At 50.6% G+C, this 14,765-nt stretch overlaps 1 protein-coding gene across 5 annotated transcripts in view; it reads right to left on the bottom strand.

The window, feature by feature from the left end:
- Positions 1-278: 278 nt before the first annotated feature.
- The window catches only part of DGLUCY (D-glutamate cyclase), a 53,332-nt gene continuing 38,845 nt past the window's right edge, over positions 279-14,765 (bottom strand). For 3 of the 5 annotated variants that reach the window (XM_081137410.1, XM_081137411.1, XM_081137409.1), the window contains exons 10-14: positions 14,382-14,530; positions 8,176-8,295; positions 6,571-6,722; positions 732-905; positions 279-496 (exon numbers count right to left, since the gene is read on the bottom strand). In XM_081137410.1, coding sequence (XP_080993536.1) covers positions 756-905; positions 6,571-6,722; positions 8,176-8,295; positions 14,382-14,530 — 571 coding nt within the window. In that variant the 3' untranslated portion in view covers positions 279-496; positions 732-755. The remainder of the gene's footprint in view (positions 497-731; positions 906-6,570; positions 6,723-8,175; positions 8,296-14,381; positions 14,531-14,765) is intronic. The other 2 variants (XM_081137408.1, XM_081137407.1) reach the window with 1 other exon arrangement.

The raw sequence follows: 14,765 nt of genomic DNA, 5'->3' as shown, positions 1-14,765 counted from the left end.
ATGTCCCAGGCAGTCCTGACCCAGCCCTAGGCTCCAGGAGTGTGGCTGCCCCCTGAGCAGGGAGGGCAAAGTTTCCGGCTCCAGGCTGGGGGTGGGGGGAGCAGATGAGGACCTGGAAGAGGTGTCAGGCTCCAAGGTGGGGGTTCAGGAGGTGTGGGGGTGAAAAGAAGTGAGGGGCGGGGGGAGGTGATGGTGACAAATGTAAGGTTGAGGGATCTTTTGCCTAAGTAAACAAAATGCTGTTTGAAAAAGCATTTAAAAAGTATATATGTTTTGTTGGTTGTGGTGGTGAGTAAACCTTTAGTAAAGTCCCAGAGTTTCAGAAATATACACATCACATTTGTGCATTTTACTATTTCATAATTACCAGGGAGGTTGTTAGGGCCCTGGGGATGACTCCTTCTTCATCTGCCTGGTACTGGATTGGTCACTGGTGTCGCAGGAAGTGACTGGTCAGGAGGCTCTCAGAGCAGACCACGTGTGCGGCCTGAAGAAGCTGGGGTGAAGGAGGGTTGAAATCAATGCCTCTGGCACCTCACAAATGAAAGCAAACACTGGGAAGCCCAGAGGAAGGGTTCTGTGGTCCCCCTGCACTAACCCCGCCCGGGAGGTGGCATGCAGTGTCCCAGCCCAGCTCCCCCAGGCTCGTGCTTATTTGCGAGGCTGTTCTAGAAAGAAGCTGGGCCCTCGGGGACTCCTCCCCAGATCCAGACGTGGCCTCTAGTACATACTCCACACGCATGTGACTTGTGTGGTCACATGCGCACCGTGGTGACGTCCAGCAGCTTCTGGATCATCTCGGCGTGGGTGCCGTGGAAGGGCAGCCCGTCCACCTCCATGCCCACGTTGCCTGAGACGCCACTCCGGACTCTGCGCTGCACCAGGATGCTCAACATTTTTTCTTCCTGGAACAAAATGAAGCAGAGACAGAAGTAGCGAAGGGGGAGGGAAAAAGAAATACATATACACACATAAGTGGAGAAGAGCATTGGACTTGACATGGCCTCTTTTTCACAATGACATTTTGGTTAAAAATACTAACGCCACTGGAAGACTCACAGTGAAAAACAGTCGTGTTCGAACCCACTCCCCAGAAGCAGCCAGTGACCAGTTTGGGCTGTTTCTTCTGCTAGTTACCTTCATGTAACCAAATAATGTGCTTTTCATGGAAACCTACTTTCTCTTAGCAAACACTAAAGATTCACTCCTTCTGCAGGTGCAACATAGGCTGCTTCCTGCCAACCTCACCCCACCCAGCTCTGGATCACCTGCCATTGGTCTTTGTGCCAGGAAGGCCCCCATTCCTCCTGAGACCCCACTGTTAGCCTCCTGTGGGCACGTGCCAAGTCCTGCTGCTGTCACCTTCTAGATATTCCTTGCTGTGCATGTGGAAGCTTCTGGAAGAAGCTGGGCCCAGTAGGCAGAATGGTTGGGGATCAGACAGATCTGACTCGGGTCTTTCCTGGTAGGTGTTTTAACCTCTCTGTGCCTCAGTGTCCTCATCTGTATAATGGGGAGGTTGATGATGATGATAATAATGCCACCTTTAGAGGGTTGTTATGAGGATTAAGTGAGATATGCAAATAAAGCACCTAGTATGGTCCTTGGCACATAGTAGGTGCTCACGAAATGAGGCGGATTATTATTGGCAGGGCTGGGTCCCTAGCCTTTAGCCCAGAGCTGTCTTAAGTGATGTGATTCCCCTCCTTCTCTTTCCCTCCACTTGTCTAAGCCATGAATATGTCTGTCCCAGCTGAATAGCTCTGGCCTGGGGAAGGTGGCTCTTAGGTCAAGATGAGAGGAGGGAGGATTGTGCCTGCAGGGAGAAGTCAAACACATCCTCCTCTCCTCTTTACGAAATGAGGAGGGGACCAAGGACTTGGGAACAGGAAGACTGACTGATCTGAGAAGGGCTCCCACCTTCCCACTCAGGCATTGCTAATTCATTCTGTCACTCACTGAATTTTTATTGAGCACCTGCTATGTACCAGGCCCTGAATCGGTCATATAGTGGTGAATGACATGGTCCCTGCCCCCGGGGGGTCACAGTCTAGATGGGTGCCCAGGCAAGGCACAGTCCATGGGGATCACAGCACGGAGCAGGGCACCCAGCCCCGTTTACTGGAGCGACTCAAGGAAGACTTTCAGGAGGAGGGGCAGATAGAACCACAGGTGACAAAAGAGCAGAAATGAGCCAGACAAGGGGCTATGAGGAGCACTAGCTGAAAACGTTTCAAAACAATGGAGAAAGCGTTGGCAAATTTCACCGGGAACTGTCTCTGTTCTCAGCTGGCCTGACAGCCTGAACTTCCGCTCTGCCTGGGCCTGTAGAAGGGAGACTTGAGAGTATTTGTCCAACAGCCCCTCCCAGGGGCCACTCAACCCAGGGTGGCACTTCCCGCCCTTTGTTTGGGCTTTATTTTCCCATTTATCTTCTCCATTGGGTCATATCCTCTCTTTATGGGGGAATGCTTCTGGAACCATCTGGCCATTTCCTCTCAGCACACTGCCTGCTCCCACCATTCGTATCCTTGAATCCCAGGGAGGACCTTGTGGTCCTCAGGGTGCATGTGATCAGTCAACAGGAACTGGCTGGCACGTAGCCTGTAAGAGCCCCCCGGGATCAGCTGGACCAACAGTGGCTGCGTGCAAATTTCCCAGGAACCACGTCTTCCAGGAGGCCTCTCCGAGGAGAGGGTGGCGGGGAAGAGAAGCGACCAGGAGGGGCGCAGGCAGAGCCCTGGAGGCCGCTGCGCCGGTCCAGGCTGAGGCAGGGAGCAGGAGCGGAGGGACAGCACAGAAGTGAGGCAGAGTGGGCAGGGCGAGGCCTTGCTCATTGCGGATGGGGACAGAGGCCCAGGATGACTTCTGGGCCTAGAGGCTGAGTGAATGGCCGGTCACCATTGAGTCACAGTGGGAGCATGGTGGGCTGATAGTCTGGTTGGGTGATGTTGCCGTGCGAAGTGGGGTGGGAGAAAGGGGCCTCCTGGGAAGTTGGAACCTTTCTATATGTGATCTTAGTGATGGCTACACTGGCATATATCTATATATCTATATATCTATATATCTATATATCTATATATCTATATATCTATATATCTATATATCTATATATCTATATATCTATATATCTATATCTATATCTATCTATATCTATATAAAAATTCATTCACTGTACACTTAAGGTTTCAGCGGTTTATGTCATACCTCATAAAAAGTTATAAAAAAAGTGGAGTGAGATGAAAGTGCTGGAAGAGAATGGGAGCCCAGGATAAGGCCAGAGGCCATGTTCCCGTCTTTCAGTATTATTCACCCATCCATTATCCACTCATCCATCAGTCTATTCATGCACCCATCCATCCAGCTAGCCAGCCAGCCAGCAGTCCATTCATCCATTCATCCATCCGTCCGTTTGTCCATCCATCCATCCATCCATCCATCCATCCATCCATCCATCCATCCATCCTTCCTTCCTTCCATCCATCCATCCATCCTTCCATCCATCCATCTGTCCATCCGTCCATCTTTCCGCCCATCCATCTATCCATCCATCTATCCATCCATCCATCCACCCACCCATCCATCCACCCATCCTTAGTCCCTCCTGTAAGGTGCTCTCAGTTGGCTCTCGGAACCTGAGAAGGTCTGGGGGATGCTCTCCAGCCCTTTGTTCTGCCCTCAAGTAAAACCCCAGGGTGTGACCAAAGGCCAGAGTGAGCAGGGTGTGGCTCCTGGGCTCCTCAGCATGGTGCCCGCTCCTGCTACCATTCTGATCAGACTGCTAAGAACTGTCCCTAAATATGGGAGGCGCTACTTACAAGCAACTCACAGAGCAGAGATGAGGGATGTCCCTCTGCCCCTAACCAATCAAGCCTCACCACCATCTCAGCCACAGCTCTGCCAGTGTCTCCTAATGACTCAGGGACTCCACACAGTGACCCACTGAGCTCTAGTATGGCCATTCTAGTTATTCTCCTGAACACCACACCACCTCATGTCCCTGCACCTTCCTGCCGCCTGGAAGGCCCTTCCCTCCTTCCTTGCCTGGCTACATATATCCTGCTCACCCCCTAAGACTCAGCTGAGTGCCACATCCTCCAGGGAACCTTCCTTGAGCTCTCTGAATGAGCTAAGTGCCCATTCTCTGTGTCCCCACAGCAGCTTGCCATGCCCACTTCCATCCTGGTTCCTTTCATGTGCAAGATTTCTTCCCTGTGGATCCTGAGTTCCCTACCCAGGGGCCAGGTTAGACCCCTCACTGTCTCCCAGAGCAAGCTTGGGCCTGACCCAGAGGAAGGGTTCAACAAACATATGTTTGCACTTTTGCTTTAAAAATGTTCTTTTTTATTTATTTTATAAGGGTGGCGCATCATTAATATTTTGTGAAGGACTGGGTGGAAACCCAAAAGGATTTTCCATGCCTGGGTTGTGCTTGAGCTGTGTGTGTGTTTGGCTGGGTTCATTCTCTTATGTCTGTGTGAATCAGGAATCATGTGTAAGGCAGCTCCCTGAGTGGTTTTTTTTTTTCCAATTCAGATCCAGGAAGTGCAAAGACCACTTCCCCAGAAAATGTCACTTCAGCTGTGAGCCCTCCTCCATGGCAGCCTGGCATTGCCAGGAACTGGGAGACTTCTGAGTCATGTGGGGAGACGCCCAGAGTATAGAGTTGGAGACCCAGACTCAGATCTCAGCTCTGCCTCTTAGCTGGGTGGTGCCAGGCAAGTCGCCTCCCCTCTTGGGGCCTCAGCTCCCTCATTTGTAAAATAGAGACACCACCAATCCAAGGAGGTGTTGTAGAGAGACGGGGGTGGGGGATTTGTGCATAAGGGAGAAATAGAGGGAGAGACAGGCAGAAGGAAAAAGGGGTTAGAATGGGTACAAGGCAATGTGAACAAAAAAATAATAAGACAGAAAAGGGGCAGGAGGGGCTCTGGATCCTGCCCCATCTCAGCTGCTGCCTCTAGGCTGGGCGCTCAGGAACCTTCCTGCCTCCTGGATTGCCTTCCCCAGACCAACCCTCATCCAAGATGCTGGAAACCAACCCTCTTCTATTACAGGGTTTCAAAGTGTGGTCCCTGCAGCAGCTGCAGCAACGTTACCAGTAAACTTGTTAGAGACACAGATGCTCCAGCCCACCTCAGACCTGCTGAATCAGGAACCTTGGGCAGGGCCCCATACTCTGTGGTTTAAAATGCCAGTGAGGTGATTCTGATGCCTCTAAAGTTTGAGAACCGCTGCTCTAATAAAGCACCACTTTCATTCATTTACTTATCCATCCATCCATCCATCCATCCATCCATCCACCCATCCACCCATCCATCCACCCATCCATCCACCCATCCATCCACCCACCCATCCATCCACCCATCCATCCACCCACCCATCCACCCATCCATCCACCCACCCATCCATCCACCCACCCACCCAGACACCCAGCCACCCAGCCAGCGACCCAGCCACCCATTTATCTATCCAACAAGGATTTACCCAGTGCTGAGATTCTGTCTGCTGATTGTTGGGAAAGCAGACACAAGAGACCTGGTTCCTGACTTCCAGAAGGTTTGGTTTTTTTAACATGTAGTAATCTATGCCTTTTGGGGGACAAGACTGGGACTGATCCAACTAACATGATCTCCCTCTGCCCAGGGGCTCTTAATGACCCCACACTACTGGGAGAATCCGATGAAAGCACAGATCCTTGCTCAGAAAAACCCACGTATGGAACAATTTTGCAAAGTGTTTCAAAGAACTCATGAACCCTGCTTTGTGGACCCTGGGATGAGGAGCCCTCTTCTACCCCAGCGTGACCCCTGCCGACCACCTGCCGCCTCGAGAGCAGCCTCCCCACACCAGCGCTGAGCTGGTCATCTCCCAGCTTTCTGTTCCCACCACGCCTCCTTTCCAGAATGCCTGCCCTTCTACTGGGTTTATTCCTCCCAACCTCCAGCCCCCAGGATCCTCCTCCCACCCCAGTTCCCCTACCTTAGCACTCTGTGGGATGTCCCATCCCCCCTGAGGTCTCAGTGCTCTACCTGGATTGTAAACTCCTTGGAAAGGGCCAATGAAGAAACCGCAGCTGCAGGCCACCCATTTTATTGTGCTTTCCGTTATTGCACCTCACAAATACCGTGTCTTAAAAAATCTGAAGGCAAGACTCTCCACCAACTAAAAGATTACGACTCACTGTGTGCGACACTCGTGTTACTGTGGTGGTCTGGAACCGAACCCACAATAACTCCAAGGTCTGCCTGTACATTCAGTTCTTCCAACCATGCTGCTGGCCCCCATTTTACAGACAAAGGAAATGAGGCTCAGAGAGGTTAAACAACTTGCCTAAAGTCAAACTAGAAGGGAAATGGTCATTGATACCAGGTCTTCCATAATAATTTAGGATCATGAGAAGGTCAAAGGTCACCCAATCCAGTCCAGCTGGGACACCTGGCTGGCTCTGCCTCTCGCACTGAGGGACAGCAGTGGTGCTGGCCTGTGGCTTATGGCTCAGAGTACCAGGCCCACCCCTCACCCAGGGAAAACGTAGCTTCCATGGAGTGGCCCGTGGGGGCCTGTTACCTTGCTGATGGATGGGAGTGCCTCAGTCCAGTTCTGTTCCCCAGGTGCTCTGGAGGGCCCAGTTGCCTTCCTCAGGTAACGTCCATGGACCTCGCACGAGTTCAGGATGTACAGAGCACAGGCCAAGGCATAGCCTCCCCAGTTAGAGACACCTAGAACAAAAAAAGATTTCAACACAGAATTGGGAAGGTCACGTGGCCCATCACCCTGCCTCTCAGCTCAGAACTCGTCTCAAGAATGGTCCTAAGACCAGAGACACCAGTAGTACCTGGGACTTGTTGGAAACACAAATTCTTGGGCTTGTAGCCCAGTTCTGCTTAATCAGAAACTCAGCCTGGGAGTGGGGGGCACGCCAAGTTTCAATAAGCCCTCTGGGTGACTCTGATTCACCTTCAAGTTTGAGGAGCATTGCTCAGTCTAAACCATCCGGGTTACATACTGTTAAGGACCATCAGAGCAAAAGATGCAGCTACAGCCCAAGGCAGCCATTCCAGAGCCCTGGCCCTGGCACCTCAGGCTGCTGGGAAGCCTGTCCTCAGAGGGGAGGCCCCAACCCCCTCGGGCTGTGTCCATCAGCTCTTCCTGCGCCTGAGGACGGCTCCCCATCAGCCTCACCTCCTCCCGCTCTGGGGCGACCTCGCTGGCTCTCCCCTGACACCTGCTTGGGTTAGCTCTCCGCGCGGCCGAAGAAGGGGTGATGGGGGACCTGCGAGGCTCTAGGTGCTAGACGGTCAAAGCAGAAAGGAGAGCCCCCGCCCGGGAGAGCGAGGGGCTGTGCGCACAGCCCGGCATGGGGTGGCGCGAATAATGAAAGAGACGTTCACAAAGGGCTGTGGGAGCATCGAGGATTCCGGCCGCCCGGCCCAGGGCTTCACAGAGGTGTCCGCCAACCCTCACGGAGAGCCCCCAATACGGGTGGGGACAGCAAGACTTGGAAGGAAGAGCTGCCATCGGCCTGGCTGATTCCAGAGCCCTTCATCTTTCTCGGCTACACTGAGCTGGAGGGACAGACACAGTTCTCTGTCTTCAGGTCCTGGTGGCCCCCAACTCTAACTGGAGGGGCCCTGTTCATCTCCCTCAGCCCCAAACCCCCAGGTTTTCATTCCAAATAATATGCCCTCTTCCCCACTGTCATGTGGGGTCCCCTTCTCTCTTTAGGGGACCCAGCCTGCTGCTGAAGTCACCGCATCAGGCCAAGCCCATGGGGTTTGACCAGTTATACAAAGAACCTACATTCTGGGTAGCAGATAAACTTGAGGAAATCTGAAGACTTCCAAAGAAATTCTCCCGAGGCTCCCTTCCCTTCAGATCCAAGACCCCAAGATAAAGGAGACGGGCAGATAATCTTCCCCCTCTTCCTGGTGTCCCAGCTGCAAAGCAAATCCGGAGTGGAGACCAGAGACATAGGGCGTGGGCATCTTTTCAGATGCCTACCTGCTATCTCTGTATCTTCTTCGTGAGGTGTCTGTTTCAGGACTTTTGTTAATTTTTAAATTGGGCTGTTTGTTTTCTTATTGTGGAGTTTTAAGAGTTCTTTGTATTTTTTGGATAACAAGCTTCTGGCTGGACAGCCAGGCCCCACTGGCTGGCCCTCTAATCACTCACCGGCGATGACAGCAAAGTCAGCCTCCACGTCACAGGCGATGACATCCCCGTTTCGTATGTGGCTCTTCACGGCCTCCTTGACCTTGCCCATCCCAAGCTCATTGCCTCCATCACCGATACCTGGAGGGAAGACAAGCAGAGTCAGTATACAGACCAAATGGGGGGCTTGTGGGGTGGGGCAGGGCCACCCTTCCACACGTGCTCGCTGCCTCTGGGAAGGGAAAAGGGTTGGCTCTGGATATATTTTCAGACAACCAGGAGATGTTGTACTTCTCCTTTGCGTATTCTAGAAACTTCTCTAGTTAAAAATGAGTCAAAGTTTGGAACTGACCCGAGTGTGGCTATGTCCCCTACTGGGTCATGTTCTCTAGTCACGAATGGAGCACCCCCTTTGTTGAACAGGTATGGTGAGGGACTTCCTCTCTCTTCTTCAGGGGCTCTTGCTCAGGGAGGGGCCACAAGTCCCTGAGCCTCATCAGTGTGACCAGATGGCATTCCATTGGCAGAAGTGAACTAGTATAGATTTCTGAAGTTAATTCTGTGATTTGCTTTCAAGGCTTCTGTATAAAGAATGTGAAATGTATGTGTGTCAGTTCACTTTAATCTACACCAACCAGAGGGGCGCCTGGTTAACACCTGGAGCCACCTAAACAGGAATACAAGCCCAGGCGTGGTTGGCCAGCATTTGAAAGAGACCGCGGTCTAAAGGCCAATCTGTGCATTAGCACCTGAGGATTTGTTGATTAGCATAATAAGTGTTAGAATACATATGTTTGAATAGAGAGATGTTAGAAATTATGTAATCCATTGGTGGAAGTAATAGTGTTGAAAATAGGTGAATTGGCCAGAAAAGAATTAGCAGGCCCCTCCAGCCTTGCAGGAACAAGATGGAAACACCTAACCAGCCCTCAGCCTGTGTCCTTTGAGGTGCTGCTCTAGCAACACTGTGTGGTCTCCTGTGTCAGGTATTCCTGGGGGACTCTGTAGACTGGCGGTCAGCTGAGTCTGCCTGCAGAAGACGGCTGTGGTTGCCTCAAGATAACTGTTTGCCCAAGTGCTTGTCCAGGTGCCTCCGGAGCAGAGCTGGGCCTCCCGAGCCTACAGGCCGGATGTATAATCATGCGTCACTTAACAAGGACACATTCGGAGAAATGCGAACATCAGAGCGCAGCTGCCCAAACCCAGATGGGACACCTACCACACCCCTCGGCTGCGCGGTCCAGCCTGTTGCTGCTGGGCTACAAACCCGGGTAGCGTGCTGATGTCCTGAACAGCAGGCAACTGTAACACAGTGGTGTTTGTGTATGTAAACATAGAAAAGGTGCAGTAAAAATATAAAAGAGAAAAAATGGTGCGGCTGTGTGGGGCCTGACCATGAATGGAGCCTGCAGGAGTGGGGAGTGAGCGGCGAGTGGAGGCCTAGGCTATTACTGCAGGTTACTGTAGACCCTATAAACCCCGGACACTTAGGCTACACTAAGTTTATAAAAAAATAGTTTTCTCTGTTCAATAATAAATTTACCTTAGCTTATTGTAACTTTTTTTCATTACAAACTTTAAAAATTGTTTAACTTTTTGACTCTTCCGTAATAATACTTAGCTTAAAACACAAACACATTGTACAGCTATACAAAAATATCTTTTCTTTATATCCTTATTGTATAAGCTTTTTTCTAGTTTTAGTTTTTTAATTATTATTATTTTTTACTTTTTAAACTTTGTTAAAAACCAAGACACAAACACACACATCAGCCTCGGCCTACGCAGGTCAGGGCCTCGGTATCACCGTCTCCCACTCCACACCCCGGCCCCCTGGAGGGTCTTCGGGGGCACTAACACGCACGGGGCTGCCATCTCCTTTGATAACAAGGCCTCCTGCTGGAATAGCCTCCTGGTGCACCCTCCTCTTGAGGGTTCGCTGTTTTCTGACACATGTTCCTGGTGGTTCGCTTGGTGTGTTTCTTTTTTCCATCGTAGGCTGGCTTGCAAGCGGATAATGCAGCGTGAAGGGCCCGCTCTCCCAGTGAAAGCCTTTCAGTGCTGGGGTCCGTGTCTGCAAACGTTTTAGGAGCTCGCTGAGGTCTGCAAGAGCTTCTGCCAAGCCCTCCCTGTGCAGCTCCTTGGGGGTTCGTCTCCTTCCGCAGTTTCCTTTCCTCTTGCCTCTTCAGCGACGTGCTCCTGTTCCAGTCCCAACCCTCCGCACGGGTCAGCTCCTCGGGAGCCACCTCCAGGAGCTCCTCGGTGTCATTGTCACCCGCAGCCGGGTTAGAGTTGGTGGCCACCTCAGCCACAGCCTTGGTGATTCCTGCAACCTCCTCAGCCTTGGCAAAGCCTTTGACGTCACGGACAAACCCCCTGAGTGTCTTCTTCCAGGTGCCATTCATACGCTCCTCGGCGACGTCGGCCCAGCCCAAGCAGGGCCCCCGGTGCGGAGACAGCTGCTGTGATCGTCGTAGCATCGGATTCCTCTCAGTCTCCCTCAGCTGCAGCAACAGCCTGGGCAAAGGTCCTCCTCAGGCAGGAGGTCTTAAAAGCTGCTACAATTCCTCCGTCTGTTGTTTGGGACAAAGAGGTGGTGTTTGGAGGGAGAAACACCCCTTTGGTACTGGGATGAAGACCACCAATAAAAGGAGGATGTCTGGGAGCGCTGTCAACAATAAGGAAAATCTTGAAAGGTATGTTAATCTCCGAACATCTCTCTCCATTGTGCTGACATAGCAACTCAGGAGGGCATCCTGGAAGCGGCGCTGGGTTATCCATGCCTTCCTTTTGGTCTTGTAGTACACTGGCAATGTGTGCTTACTGATGTGCTTGAAGGCCCTGGGGTTCTCACTGTGCCAGATGAAAGGGGCTCAGTTTGCAGCCTGCAACACTGCCCCAAGCAAGACTGTTATCCTGTCCTTAGAAGCCTTGAAACCTGGCACCGATTGGCCTCCTCATGGATGGAAGTCCTTTTAGGCATCCATTTCTAGGATAGGGAGGTTTCATCTATATTGTTTTCTCTGGCAAGTAATTTTCCTCCATAGTCAGCTTATCTAGAGTTTCCAAAAATTCTCCAGGTGCCTTCACATCAGCACCAGCAGACTCACCACTCGCTTTCACATTTTGTAATAATAATTATTCTTTTTAAAAAATGTTTTTATTTATTTTAGAGAGAGAGGAAGGAAAAGAGAGAGAGAGAGAGAGACATCCATGTGAGAGAGAAACATCGATCAGTTGCCTCCTGTATGATTAGGGATCAAACCCGCGACCTGGGCATGTGCCCTGACTGGGAATCGAACCAGCGACCTTTGGGTGCATGGGACAATACCTCAGCCAACTGGCCCACGCCAGCCAGGGCTGAATAATGATTCCTGAGCTGTTTAAGTCACCTAGAGCTAGCAGTTAATTCATTGTAGCCAGGTCCAGCCTTTTCTTTCAACATTGCAAACAAACTTTTTGCTTTGGTCATGCTGCTGAGAGGGACACGCTTCTGTGTCTGGTCTTCAATCCAGGCCATTAGAAGTTTCTGCATGTCTGATATGGGCCCTTCTCAAATTTTCATTGGTCTCGTTGCTTTCAGTGAAGCAGACCCTTTACTAACTTCCATTACTTCGTTCGTGTTCCCCAAGATTGCGGCTGTGGTGGGATGGGACACGCCTGACGGGTGAGCAGCAACTGTCACTGATTCTCCACCGTCCTAGTCCTCAATCGCTTCTAATTTCATTTCCAGGTCAATCACTCCATGTGGCCTCTTACTGACAACGTTAACAGTGATTTTTGTACACTTAGGGGCCAAGATGAACAAAACGCAAGATTAAATCAAGCACAGAAGATAATGCAATTAGGAGACTCGGTAAACATGAGATGTATGAGGCTGCTGCCAGCTGAACGTCGCATACTGCTTCACAGCGATCTTTTTATATGTATGTTGAAAGAGTACACTCTAAAACGGGTGGGGAACGTCTGCCTGCGGGCCCTGTACAGCCTGCTAACTCATTTGGTCTGGCCCTGCCAAGGCAACCGTAGGCCGGACTCGAAATTCAACAAATCTAGGAGGTTTTTTTCATAGCTAATTTTTAAGTTGATGATTTTGTATGGCCCATGAATGATGTTATAAATAACCACATGGCCCTTGGCAGAAAAAAGGTTCCCCATCCCTGCCTTAAAAGTACAACAGAAATATAGCATAGTAAATGCATAAACCAATAACACAGTCATTTATTATCATTAACAACTATTACGTACTGTATGTAATTGTATGTGCTATACTTTCACGCTCCAGCGGTGCTGTAGGTGTGTTTACATCAGCATCTCTACAGACACACGAGGAACGCAATGCTCTGTGACATTAGGAGAGCTACGATGTCACCAGGCGACGGGAATCTTTCAGCTCCATTATCATCTTACCTGACCACCACTGTAGATGTGGTCCATGTGGACTGATACATCATACGCCTTGCATGATTGTCTGACAGTTTCTGCGTGTTTCTACAAAGGCTTGGGATAGGAGAGAACTTCCACCAGAGGTTAGCATTCATTGTGAGATGGTGGAGAGGGGAAGTAGAGGTGACTCACCTTGAGCACAGAGACCTGGACTTAGCGAAAAGAATCTGGACCATTGTGAATGACCAAATTCCTTTGGACCACACCCTGAGGGTTTTTCTCAGAACTGTTTCCCAGATCCGAGACAGCCCGTTGCATGAGGGAAAATGGTAACACCACCTAGCATCGGGATCTTGTCTATTTCTGTCTCTGCTCTCAAGCATTTTATGAATTCCATCCCGTTCACTCCTTGAGTCAGTCCTGTCTGTGGCCTTGTTTTCCTGACCGAGCTCGTCGAGTCTCTGAGGGGGGCAGGACGCGGGTAGTGAGTGAAAGGTGGGTGTCTTGGTTCTCATTTGAGTGCTAAGTGCACGACAAGGCAGCTGCCTGGGGAAACTGAGGAACAGGGTGTTGACGTAGCAGAGGAGAGAAAGGACAATCAGGGAGTGACCCTGCTGGGCAGGGTGCCTTCAGAAACCACAGGAGGGGCTTAAGCCCCTGAGGCCAAGAGAAGCATCCAGAGGTCCACAAAGGGGGCAGTTTGAAGGTGCAACAGTCAATTCCCCCTGCTTATTCTGGGGTCTCAGGGGGCACCACTGGGGGGCCAGAACAGATTGGGGGTCTCCTTTCAGTGGGGAACAGCAGCTCCCTTGGACCCTGGCTGCTCCTCTGGACTCAGAGACCCTTTGCTTCTCCACCCTGGGAGTCCTCCCCCGAGGCCCTAGGTCGCCGGCCTGCCCTGCCCCGAGAGACAGGAAGCACAGAGCCAACCACACTGCATCTACCACACCCGAGGCCTCTTCTGGGAAAGACCAGGGCGGGTTTGCAGAAATTTTCTGCTCAGCCGGGAAGACTTTCATTGTCTCATTAAAACCTTAAAAGCCTAAGGTGACTAATGAGTCTGGGAAACACTCCAGTGCTTGAGAGAAGAGATAAACACAGAATGGTTAATGCCTGCAGGGCCTGCTACCTACCCTCCCGCGGGGGAGGAAGGCTGGTTCTCCTCGCCAGTTACAGCAAGCCTTCCAGAGATTCACGAGTCTCTGAAAAGCTTACTGGGTAGGGTCTTGGGAGTCTGGGCTCTGCCCCTAATTCTCCTAGCAGCACCAATTAGCTGGGCAACCTCAAGAAGCCCCCCTAGCCTTATTTTTGGACACTATACCTGCCTTCCCTACCTTACAGGGTTTTAAAGAGGCTTAAACAATACAATAAATGTGAAACCTCTTTGAAAACGATAAAGTTCTATAATTTACACATAGTTATCATAATAACTATGATATTATTAGCAGTCAAGATGTTGCACTAACCACATAGTTAACATATATTTTAAAATTAATATGCTTCCTAAGATGACACATAGTGTACATGGTACATGCATCCTACGCGACCACAATAATAGGCCATGCCTCGATTTTATTATTATTATTACTCTATTATTAGCTTTAATATTTTAGAGTTGGGGAAATAGACTATGCTAGGTTAAATGTCATTTCCCTTCGTTGCTTGGGGGAACGTTGGATTTCTAAATGACGATGTCAATATTGTCTATAGGGACACTTATAAACAAAGACCACCTCTAGAGTGGTGGTCCCCATACAACCCTTTCCTGTCCTGCGTTCAGTAGTCAATAAGGCATTTAGTGCTAACACGTTCTTGCTGAATTCTCGGTGCCTCTGGCTTACCAGTTGATGAGATTCCAGGAATTTTCTGTGCCGCAAGGAAAAGATCGTCTATGGGGTCAACCAAATGCTTGATGTTCATTTTCCTCGCATTGTAGTAATTGCCGTCGGCAGCCCTCCCTGCGCGCTCTATCGCCACCAGGTGGTCGAATCTGCCAGGAAGCAAGAGCAGAGGGTCTCAGGGAGCGTGGGGCTGCCTTGTAGCTCCTAACGTCACGTGTTTGTGTGGAGGACACGTCATTCTTTCCTTGTTTCCTTCATTCCTACAGAACTTGGCCTAACATCTACTATGTGCCAGGGGCTGTGCTGGAGGCTGGTCTATCTGATTGATCATTGTAAGAAATGACATCAGAATCTTTAGCAATTTATCAGGGTCGGAGGCGGTGA

The sequence above is a fragment of the Miniopterus schreibersii genome (assembly GCF_964146895.1).
Source record: "Miniopterus schreibersii genome assembly, chromosome: 1".
Lineage (NCBI taxonomy): Eukaryota > Metazoa > Chordata > Mammalia > Chiroptera > Miniopteridae > Miniopterus > Miniopterus schreibersii.
Note: the sequence above shows the minus strand (reverse complement) of the source record. Positions and strands in the feature narration are given on the sequence as shown.